This window comes from Rhinopithecus bieti, unplaced genomic scaffold, assembly GCF_001698545.2.
Source record: "Rhinopithecus bieti isolate Rb0 unplaced genomic scaffold, ASM169854v2 scaffold_14454, whole genome shotgun sequence".
NCBI classification, from domain to species: domain Eukaryota; kingdom Metazoa; phylum Chordata; class Mammalia; order Primates; family Cercopithecidae; genus Rhinopithecus; species Rhinopithecus bieti.
In genome coordinates, this window is record NW_016808228.1 from 2,119,395 (window position 1) to 2,131,408 (window position 12,014).

The 12,014-nt window shown below is 41.2% G+C and overlaps 1 protein-coding gene and 1 long non-coding RNA gene across 2 annotated transcripts in view; one reads left to right on the forward strand and one right to left on the reverse strand.

Moving 5' to 3' along the window:
* Window positions 1-10,478, forward strand: part of LOC108538184 (uncharacterized) — a 32,027-nt gene extending 21,549 nt beyond the window's left edge. Inside the window, exon 3 of the long non-coding RNA XR_001888014.1 lies at window positions 9,487-10,478. This is a non-coding gene — a long non-coding RNA (uncharacterized LOC108538184). The remainder of the gene's footprint in view (window positions 1-9,486) is intronic.
* Window positions 1-12,014, reverse strand: part of MYO5C (myosin VC) — a 107,267-nt gene that overhangs the window by 7,610 nt on the left and 87,643 nt on the right. The window contains exons 37-38 of the mRNA XM_017886111.1: window positions 10,415-10,565; window positions 9,463-9,745 (exon numbers count right to left, since the gene is read on the reverse strand). Coding sequence (XP_017741600.1) covers window positions 9,463-9,745; window positions 10,415-10,565 — 434 coding nt within the window. The remainder of the gene's footprint in view (window positions 1-9,462; window positions 9,746-10,414; window positions 10,566-12,014) is intronic.

Genomic DNA, 12,014 nt, shown 5'->3' on the forward strand with positions numbered 1-12,014 from the left:
CTCTTCTTTCAAAGGCAAATAGAAATATCGCTGAATTCTTTTTCTCAGCAAGGAACATCCCTGAGAAAGAGAATGCGCCCTGAGGGTAAGTCTATAGACTGCCCCCTTAAGGCGGCTGCCTTTGACAGTCGAAGCTGAAGGGATGAAATAAGCTCCGGTCTCCTGTAGCACTCCCAGGCTTATTAGGATGAGGAAATTCCCACCTAATAAATTTTGCTCAGACAGGTTGTCTGCTCTCAAACCCTGTTTCCTGATAAGATGTTATCAATGACAATGTGTGCCCGAAACTTCATTAGCAATTTTAATTTCGCACCATCCTGTGGTCCTGTGATCTCGCCCTGCCTCCATTTGCTTTGTGATATTTTATTACCTTGTGAAGTATGTGATCTCTGTGACCCACACCCTATTCGTGCACTCCCTCTCCTTTGGAAAATCACTAATAAAAACTTACTGGTTTTACAGCTCGGGGAACATCACGGAACCTGCCAACATGTGATGTCTCCCCCGACACCCAGCTTTAAATTTTTCTCTCTTGTGCTCTTTCCCTTTATTTCTCAAACCAGCCGAGATGCATAGGAAATAGAAAAGAACCCACGTTAACCATCGGGGGCGGGTTCCCTTGATAATTCTCCATATGATTTAAAGACTTAGGGTCTTGGCCAGGGATGGTGGCTCACATCTGTAATCCCAGCACTTTGGGAGGCTGAGGCAGGTGGATCACTTGAGATCAGGAGTTCGAGACCAGCTTGGCCAACATGGTGAAACCCCTGTCTCTACTAAAAATACACAAATTAGCCAGGCATGGTGGTGGGCACTTGTAATCCTAGCAACTTGGGAGGCTGAGGCACAAGAATTGCTTGAACCCAGATGGAGGTTTCAGTGAGCCAAGACTGGGCCGCTGCACTCAAGCCTGGGTGACAGAACAAGACTCAGTCTCAAAAAAACAAAAAACAAAACAAAACAAAACCCAATAAAACTAAAAAATAAGACCTAGAGTCTCATTATACAGTATTTAAACATATCCAATATACAATTCAAAATTGGCATATGAAGAACCAGAAAGATCTCAACTCACATTAAACAAAACAACTAATAGAAGTCAACACTGAGATGACACAGATATTCAAATTATCTGACCAAGACTTTAAAGAAGTCATCATAAAATGCTCCAAAAGTAAAGCCAAACTCTCTTATAATGAATCAAAAGATATAAAGTCTCAGAAAAGAAACAGAAGATATAAAGAAAAAACAAATGTAAATTTTAGAATTGAAAAATATAATAATAGAAATAAAAGAACTCACTGAACGGGCTTACTAGCAGAATAGAGATGACAGAGGAGAGTCAGTGAACTTGAAAGGATTAACAGAGATTATCCAATCTGAACAGCACAGAAGAAAAGAACTAAGAAAAAGGAGCAGAATTTTATGGACCTGTGGGACAATAATGAAAAGTCTTTAACAGTTGGTTCACTGAAGTTCCAAAGAGAAGACAAAGAGTATGATGCAGACAAAATATCTGAAAAAATGGTGGCTGAAAATGTACCAAATTTGGTGAATGGACAGATTCAAGAAGCTCAGGAAATTCTAAATAGGCTAAACCCAAAGAAATCCACACCCAGACACATCACAAACTGTGGAAAACTAAAGAAAAAGAAAAAAAAATCTTAAAAGCAATCAGAGAAAAATGATGCATTATTTATGGAGAATAATTCAAATGACTATGGATTTCTTATCTGAAACCACAGTAGCTAGAAAAAAAAGTAAAACATTTTTTAAATGGTGAAAGAAAACAACTGTCAATCCAGAATTCTACATGCTACAAACATATCCTTTAGGAATAAAAGTAAAGTGAAGACATTTTCAACTGAAAGAAAACTAAGAATTTATTGCCAATGAAACTGCTCTAAAAGGTATACTAAAATACTTTCCTCAGGCAGAAGGAAAATTACATCAAAATGAGATTTGGAAAAAAATGAGACTTGGAACATTAGGAATGAAGAAACAACAGAAATGGTAAATACCTGGTTGAGTATAATACACTATTCTTCTCTTACTGAATTCTTTAAAATATGTTTGATGGCTGAAAACTCAAGTTATAATACTGTATGGTATAGTTTTTGATGTATGTAGATCTAATATATAAGACCACTGCAACATAAAGTAGGGAGGCTAAAGGGACCTACGTGATGGTAAGATTTCTACATTCCACTTGATGTGGTAAGATATAGATTCTAAATAGACTGTGAAAAGTTAAGTATATATACTGGAATCCCTAGAGCAACAACTAAAAAAAAAAGATCAAAGGGATAATACTAAAAAAAAAAAAACCAGATAATTTAGAAAGGGATACTAAAAAATTTCAAATAACCCAGAAGAAGCAGATAAAGAAAATGGAGAAGTGAAAACCAGAAGGAACAAGCAGAAATTACTAATAAAACGGTAGTCCTAAATATAAGTATTATGTTACATTAAAATGATCTAAACGTCACAGTTCAGAAGCATAGATTCCAGCCTGAGCATAGTGAGAGACTCTGTTTCTACAAAAATGGCATATGCCTGTAGTACCAGCTACTTGTGGGGCTGAGGAGGGAGGATCACTTGAACCCAGGAGGTCAAGGTTGCAGTGAGCCATGATCATGCCACTGGACTCCAGCCTGAGTGACAGAGTGAGACCCTGACTCTAAAAACAAAGAAGCAGCAGCATAGATTGTCAGGTTGGATTAAAAAAAAAGTAGATGCAAATATCTGCTGCCTACAAGAAATTCACTTCAAATACGATATAGGTAGGTTAAAAGGAAAAGGATAGGCAAAGATATATACTAAGGAAATACTAATTAAAAGAAAATTATAGTGGTTATATTAATTTCAGACAAAGTAGACTTTGGGGCAGGCAGAGAAAATTACCAGAGAGGCCAGATGCAGTGGCTCACACCTGTAATCCCAGCACTTTGGGAGGCCGAGGCAGGCAGATCATGAGGTCAAGAGACTGAGACCGTCTTGGCTAATATGATGAAACCCCGTCTTTACTAAAAATACAAAAATTAGCTGGGCGTGGTGGCGTGCATCTGTAGTCCAGCTACTTGGGAGGCTGAGGCAGGAGAATCACTTGAACCTAGGAAGTGGAGGTTGCAGTGAGCCGAGATTGCGCCACTACACTCCAGCATGGGTGACAGAGTGAGACTCTGCCTCAAAAAAAGAAAAAAAAAAGGAAAAAGAAAAAGCAAATTACCAGAGAAGGATAAAGAAGGACACTACATAATGATAAGAGAATACATTCACCAAGAAGACATAACAATTCTTAATGTGTACGTACCAAACAGGAGAGCTTTAACATATATGAAGCAAAAACTGAGAGATTGAGAAAAGAAACAGACAAATTCATAATTACAGTTGGAAACTTCAACACTCCTCATAGTAATTAATAGAACTAGTAGAACAATATCATCAACAAACTGAGTCTAATTGATGTTTACAGAACCTTCCAGCCAACAAGGGTAGACTACATATTTTTTTCAACTGCATGTATAATGTTCACAAAAACATATCATATTCTTGGTCATAAAAGCAAATCTTCACAAATGTTAAAAGAGTTCAATAAAAAATATGTTCTTTTTTTTTTTTTGAGACAGAGTCGCGTTCTGTAGTCCAGGCTGGAATGCACGATCTCGGCTCACTGCAACCTCCACCTCCTGGGTTCAAGCAATTCTCCTGCCTCAGCCTCTTGAGTAGCTGGGATTACAGGCACACACCACTATGCCTGGCTAATTTTTTTTTTGTGTGTGTATTTTTAGAAGAGACAGGGTTTCACTATGTTGGCCAGACTGGTCTTGAACTCCTGACCTCGTGATCTGCCCGCCTCGGCCTCCCAAAGTGCTGAGATTATGGGCATGAGCCACCGTGTCTGGCCTTAAAGTATGTTCTTTTTTAAAAAACGTAAAACTATTTAGAGATTGTTATTTTTAAAGTAAAACTGGGGAAGTCCCAAGCAAGATGGAATGGTAAGTCCATACAGGTTCCATTTCAGTATCAAAATCTATGGTACATTTCAACCTGTATGCACATTGAGATTTTTTTCTAATTGCGGTAAAAAGGGTATAACATAAAATTTGCCATCTTATCCATTGTTATAGTACAGTAATGTTAACTATATGTACATTGTTATAGAGTAGATCTATAGAACTCTTTCAACTCATAAAACCGAAACTCTATACTCATTGAACAGCTACTTCCTTTTCTCACTTCCCAAATCCCCTAACCACCATTCTCCTTTCTGTTTCTAAGAGTTTCACTGAAAAAGTATGTTTTATGGCCATAATGGAATTAAACCAAAACTCAAAAACAAAGATAACAAGAGAGTCTCCAAGCACTCAGAAGCTAACATACTTCTAAATAATCCATGGGTCAAACAGTAAGCCTCAAGGAAAACTAGAAAATATTTAGGACTGGACAAAAATGGAAAGAAAACATCAAGATTTGTAAGATGGAGCTAAAATAGTGCTAAGAGAAAAATGTACAGCATTAAATGCTTAGAAAAAAATAAAGTTCTCAAAGTCAATAATCAAAGCTTCTCCCTTTAGAAACTAGAAAAAGAGGAGCAAAATAAATCCAAACTAAGCGGAAGCACTGAAATGACAAAGACAATCTCAGAAATCAATTAAATTAAAAACCAAAAAATTCTGGGTGTGGTGGCTCATGCCAGTTATCCCAACTACTCAGGAGGCTGAGGTGGGAGAATCACTTGAGGGCAGGAGTTCAAGACCAGCCTGAGCAATATACAATATACAGACACTGCATCTCTAAAAATTAGCCAGGTGTGGTGGCACATGCCTGTAGTCTCAGCTCCTTTGGAGGCTGAGGCTGGAGGATTACGTGAGCCCAGGAGTTTGAGACCAGCCTGAGAAATATAGTGAGACCACCCCCACCTCAAAAAAAGAAAAGAAAAATCAATGAAATAAAAAACTGGTTCTTTGAAAAAAATCAATACAATTAATAAGCCTCTAGCAAATCTCACCAATAGAAAAACAGAAGACACAAATTACCAGTATCAGGAATGAAAGACAAATATCACTACCAATCCTGCAGAAATTAAAAGGGTGACAAGGAAATATTATAAACAGCTCTATGCACGTAAACTCAACAAATTAGATGAAATGGACCAATTCTCTGAAACGTCACAAACTACCAAAACTCACCTAAGATCAAATATATAACCGGAAGAGTCCTACAGCTATTAAAGCAATTGAATTCATAACTCAAACCTGTTGAAGAAAAAAACCTGTAGTGGCTGCTTCTGCTGATGCATTTCTCAGCTGGGTACGGTGGCTCACGCCTACAATCCCAGCACTTTGGGAGGCCAAGGCAGGCAGATGGCTTGAGCTCAGGAGTTCAAGACCAGCCTGGGCAACATGGCAAAAATCTGTCTTAGGCAAAAATACAAGAAATTAGCCAGGTATGGTGGCACTCGCCTGTGGGTCCAGCTACGTGGGAGGTTGAGGTGGGAGAATCACTTAAGCCTGGGAGGCGGAGGCTGCATCATTGCACTCCAGCCTGGGAGTGCACCGCTGCACTCACCCACAGAGTGAGACTCCATCTCAAAACAAGCAAACAAACAAACAATAAAAATAAACCATGCATTTCTCACCCTAGCATTCCACTCTTTCTAACCAATTTTTCCATCATTCCTGGCGTGCTTCATTCAAAGGGGCTGTTCATATTCTGCCTTCAGTTTTCCATCATTTCACCATGTGCTCATTTCTATAATTCTTGGTCTGTTGACTTGTTCTTCAACACTCAAATCCTTGCCTTTCCTATTCTCCCAGATCTCCTCAGCCTGCATTATTCTAGTTTTTAACAGAACTGTCTCCATGAGACACTGGGCAAAGCAGCCACAATGGAAATTGCTGTAAAAATGTTAGTGCGGTATTTATGAGATAATGTTCCATGTGAGGCATTATTTTTGTGATTCGTGACTAGGAACAAAAAATAATGAGGTACTAGGAAAAAATCTTTGTATCTTCCCAGGAATCACTCTGCTTCATAATACCCAATAAAACTAAAGAGCTGATCATGCTTTGCTTTTTGTCCTGGCAGCCAGGAAGCCCAGAGCCAGTTTTCAAGCTACTCTGCCCGCTATTTACATTTTAATTTTCTTTGGTTCTAGTTTTCTTTTCTTTTTTATTTTTGAGACAGAGTCTCATTCTGTCACCCAGGCTGGAGTGCAGTGGCGCAATCTCGGCTCACTGCAAGCTCTGCCTCCCAGGTTCACGCCATTCTCCTGCCTCAGCCTCCCTAGTAGCTGGGACTACAGGTGCCCACAACCGCACCCGGCTAATTTTTTTTGTAGTTTTAGTAGAGATGGGGTTTCACTGTGTTAGCCAGGATGGTCTCAATCTCCTGACTTTGTGATCCGCCCGCCTCAGCCTCCCAAAGTGCTGGGATTACAGGTGTGAGCCACCATGCCTGGCCGGTTCTAGTTTTCTACTTGCGTTCATATTTTATTATTTTATTGCTTATGTTTTCATTGTAAAGCCACTGCAAATTCTTTGTAGGTCCTGCTATGGCAGACAATTAACAAATATCCAAATGACTCAATGAAAGCCACTAAAATGCACGTGCTCCTCAGAGCAAAACACTATCAAAGCATTACTTCTCTGATGGCCACTTCCACTTGGTGGAAGGGAAAAAGTACTGGGTACCTGGGGGGCACGTGTTTGTCCTCAAAGAAGTTGTTCTGAGACCTACAGTCATGGGTCTCCCTCATGATCCTTTTCATTCATGTCTCTACTCAGTCTTGGGGGACTCACTGATGGAGTGAGAATTGAGATTAAGATGTGACTTTACTTTAGGGCTGAAACCAGCTACAGAGGACTACAGGATATCTGTTTGGAGCTTGTGAAATAAACATAAGTCTTTCATTTCTCAATGAAGACATAAAGATCTGCAAAGACTAGTCCTTCGGAATACCCCTTCCTATCTGAAAACCACGCCCTGCTGTCATGGGAATTTGTGGGAATGGTCTATGGGGATTGACTCCAACTCCAAAGTTTCACTAATGCTGAAAAGGTGTAAGGGATGCCTCTCATTTAGTTTTTGACTTAAGATACTTAAATTTAAAAAAAAATTTTGTGGGTACATAGTAGGTATATGTATTTATGGGGTACATGAAATTTTTTTTTTTTTTTGAGATGGAGTTTTGCTTTGTTCCCCAGGCTGGAGTGCAGAGGTGTGACCTCGGCTCAGTGCAATGACTGCCTCCCCAGTTCAAGTGATTCTCTTGCCTCAGCCTCATGAGTAGCTGAGATTACAGGTGTACAACACCAGGTCTAGCTAATTCTTTTGTATGCTTAGTAGAGATGGCGGGTTCACCATGTTGCTCAGGCTGGTCTCGAACTCCTGACCCCAAATGATCCGCCTATCTCAGCCTCCCAAAGTCCTGGGATTACAGGCGTGAGCCACTGTGCCTGGCCCATGAAATGTTTTGATATAGGCATGCAATGTGAAATAAGTACATCATGGAGAATAGGGTATCCATTTCCTCAAGCATTTATTCTTTGAGTTATAAACAATCCATGACACTCCAAGTTATTTTATCTTTTTAATTATTTATTTCTTTTAGAGCAAAACAGAGCGGAGTCTTGCTCTGTCGCCCAGTTTGGAGTGCAATGGTGTGATCTGGGCTCACTGAAACCTTGGCTCACTGCAACCTCTGCCTCCGGGGTTCAAGCAATTCTCCTGCCTCAGGCTCCTGAATAGCTGGCATTACAGGGGCATGCCACCACGCCCAGCTAATTTTTGTAATTTTAGTAGAGAGGGGTTTCACCATGTTGGTCAGGCTGGTCTCAAACTCCTGACCTCAGGTGATCCACCCACCTTGGTCTCCCAAAGTGCTGGGATTACAGGCATGAGCCATCCCGCCCAGCCTCTAAGTTATTTAAAAATATATAATTAAGTTATTATTGACTACGGTCACCCGGTTGTGCTATCAAATAGTAGGTCTTATTCATTATTTCTATCTTTTTTGTAACCATTAACCATTTCCACCTCTCCCCAGCCCCCCACAATTCTTCCCAGCCTCTGGTAACCATCCTTCTACTTTCCATCTTTATGAATTCAATTGTTTGAATTTCTTTTTTTTTTTTTTTTTTTTTTTTTGAGACGGAGTCCTTCCCTGCCGCCCAGGCTTGGAGTGCAGTGGCCGATCTCAGCTCACTACCAGCTCTGCCTCCCGGTTCACGCCATTCTCTGCCTCAGCCCTCCGGTAGCCTGGGACTACAGGCGCCCGCCACCTCGCCCGGCTAGTTTTTGTATTTTTTTTAGTAGAGACGCGAGTTTCACCGTGTAGCAGGATGGTCTCGATCTTCTGACCTCGTGATCGCCGCCTCGGCCTCCCAAAGTGCTGGGATTACAGGCTTGAGCCACCGCGCCCGGCCAATTGTTTTAATTTCTAGCTCCCACAAAATAAGTGAGAACATCTGATATTTGTCTTTCTGTGCCTGGCTTATTTCACATAGCATAATGACAGATACTTTCTTTGTCACTTTCCCTTACATCATTACCATCATCACTACCCCAGGTTCTCATAACAGATACAGGTATCAAATTTTTGCACACACTGTAAGAAACTTAAATATCTATCCTATATTACGTGTTTTCCAATCACTTGATCAGTGTTAATTCAAATAGTAGCTCAGGGACTATGGTCTCTCAATTAAGAGATAGTAGACACACCTCAAAACTAGATTACCAAGTCTTCGGGATGAACTCCAAATGCCTTAGCCTGGCATTCCAGACCCTCCCAGTGTGGATTCAACCTACCTCTTTACCTTGGTCCTGCTGCTCCCCACACCAGCCTCTGCTTACTCCACAAGCAGCCTGAGCAGGGGTCCTCAGTCACTCCCCACAATGCCCCTGACCATTTCTCCTGCTTGGAACGTTCTTCTCCGTTTCCTTTATCACTCAAGGCACAACTCTCTGGCTTCCCCAACTGTTCCGTCTGCAGTATCTCTCCTCTCTGATACATTTCCTGCAACCACTTGTTTGTGATTTAATCATAGTTGCCTTCAATTATTATTTAGCTATTCTGAAGCTTCTCAAAGGCAGGGATCATATCGACTTTTCCTTGTTTCCTGTGTTCTCCACCTGGCAGTGCTATTCAGAGAAGCTGGTCACTACTGGTTGAATGCATGACCACCCTAGAGGGCCAGAATTTAAGATAAAAATTTACTGGTTCTCGGTTAAAGCGCCTAGGCCAGCGCATCAAATTGGCAGGGTGTGGCGCGAGGGGAGTAGGCCCTGGGCGCCAGCATCCTGGGGTTCTTAGGGTGACTCGAATATCCCTACAGTAGTAAGGTCTAAACAGGGGTTTGACGCCACAGCAAGGAGGGTCAGGCGTGTGCGGCCTCGGTCTTTAAGAGTATCCTTTCCGCCGGCCTCTCTGCTTTAGTGGCAGTTTATGAGTTTTACCTGATCTGCATCCCTTTTCTGCAGGAGCACATGTCCTTACGCAGGAAGAGGCTGTTCAGCGTGACCGCTCCGATCAAGAAGAAGAGCTGCTTCACCGCCTGCCTCACGAGCTCGGGGTCCAGGCCATTCTGGCACATGGTGGTGTAGAAGTAGCTCAGCTGTTGCAGGACGGAGGTCATGGTGTAGGCGTCCGTGTCGTCTATGCTGGAGGAGCGCTTCCGGAAGCCTGTGGGCTTCAGGCCGGAAATGCCCTGCAGGCTCTCGTACTCCAGCATGCCTGGCACTGCGGAGAGACAGGGAGGCTGTGCTGATACGCCAGGAGACACACACGGAACGTTCCCGACGCTCTTCTGTTTGTTTCAGGAGATGGGACATTTTTCTACAAGAGTCGGTGAATGTACTTGTGATAGAGAAAGCAAAAGAATCAAGGGTTTGGGACAGCAGGGTGTGTGTCGGGGGTAGGAATGGACGGCTGTTTCCAGCGGGGCTGCAGCTCGTCTTCTAGGTTTGAAGCAGCACGTTTTTCAGCTTCACAGGAAAGAAAGCCGGTTAGCGTGACAACTCATGGACTGGGCATTAAAGCCTAAAGTATTTAAATTTCAGGAAATTAAGGAAAGTATACAAGAATTCAAATGGGGCTTTAGGATTTCAAAAATACTTGGCTAAGCCAAGAAGTAGAAGTACCACATATAATAGCAGTAGTAGAAGTTTCCCCAAGTTTTTTCCTTCAGGGTAAATCATCCTTATAGAAAGTAAGTTACCAACAGCGTACTATTATTTATGGAATCATTTTAAGCAAGCAAAGAATTAAAAGGTAGATACTTACATGATTTTATTTCCTTGACTTTTTAAACAATGTTACACATAATCACACATTACACATACCAAGTTTATGTTTTAAAAAGTCTTAATGTTACTATAAATATTTTTTGGTCATCAGTTCTCTTCTTACCTATTATTGGTTGGATATTCTTTTCCATTATGATAATAAATTGATGATATATTCGTATAGCCACATCACTGAGAATCTGTCTGTATTCTGAAAGGTCAAAATTGTTCAAGCAATTCTTATTCTGATGTGGACTATTATGCTTCATGAATTCCTAAAAGTAATTTTAAACATAAAATATTAGAATAATACAAACATGTAGGAAATTAACATAATAATCAGCTACTATAACTCTTTTGCCTTAAAACTTAATGTCTGATTTATATCAAATGAGTTCATGATGCTTGGGGTAGAATGTACCTTCTATAAGAGAAAAATTGCACTGATTTCCTATATGATCCCAGTCTGTCACACTATCATTGTCCCACCCACTTCCCTACAAACATTGTCCCTGGAACCTATAGACTAAGTGGAAAAACTCATAGAAGGCCCATGGAAGCTGTATAGGAAAATGAAACAAAACTGCAGAGCATCCAAGGAAACAAACTGCTACAAAGAGGTAAGTGGATACAATAAATGAGATTCATAACCTGATAATTATAGGGTACAAAGTTGAAATATTTTAAAGTGTCTGTTATGGATTGAATGTGTCCTCCTAAAAATCATACACTGAAGCCCTAACCCCCTAGTGTGGCTGTATTTGGAGATGGGGCCTTTAGGGAGGTAATGAGGTTAAATGAGGTCATGAGGATAGTGGTGTGATCTAATAAGATTGGTGTCCTTATAAGAAGAGACACCAGAGAGAGCTTGCCCTCTTTCTCCCTCTCCCTGACCCATGCACCCAGGAAAGGTCCTGTGAGGACACAGGGATGGAGAAAGTGGCTGTCAGCAAGCCAGGAAGAGAGCCCTCACCAGGAAGTGACCATGCTGGCACCTTGATCTCAGATGTTTAGCCTCCAGAACTCTGAGGAAATAAATCTCTTGTTTAAGCCACCCAGCCTGCGGTATTTTGTTATAGTAGCCTAAGTGAACTAATGGAATATGTTTAACATGTTCAAAGAGACTAAAGAAAAAGAAAAAATTAAGAATAGGACATTATGGGGCTGGGCATGGTGGCTCACGCCTGTAATTCCAGCACTTTGGGAGGCTGAGGCAGGCAGATCACTTGAGGTCAGGAGTTCAAGACCAGCCTGGCCAACATGGTAAAACCCCATCTCTATTAAAAATACAAAAATTAGCTGGGCATGGTGGTGCATGCCTGTAGCCACAGCTACTCAGGAGGCTAAGGCAGGAGAATTGCTTGAACACGTGAGGCGAAGGTTGCAGTGATCCAAGATTATGCCACTGCACTCCAGCCTAGGTGACAGAGTGAGACCCCATCTCAAAAAAGAAAGAGAGAAAAAAAAGAATAGGACATTGTGGTAAGAGGCAGAGGTGAAAAGGAACAAGAGAGATTTTAGAAATAAAAATATGGTAACTGAAAAAGCAGTCAAGACAGGGAAAAGAACATTCTATACATGGCTGAAGAGGGCAAAGAAAGGATCATAAAACAGTGCTGAATAAGGCATTCTTCCACTAATGTCTCACAGATACCAGTTTGCTGTAAATGGACTAGTCTGTGCCTCCTCCTGTTTTGGTATTCCTTTTAGTCAGAGGTTGGATT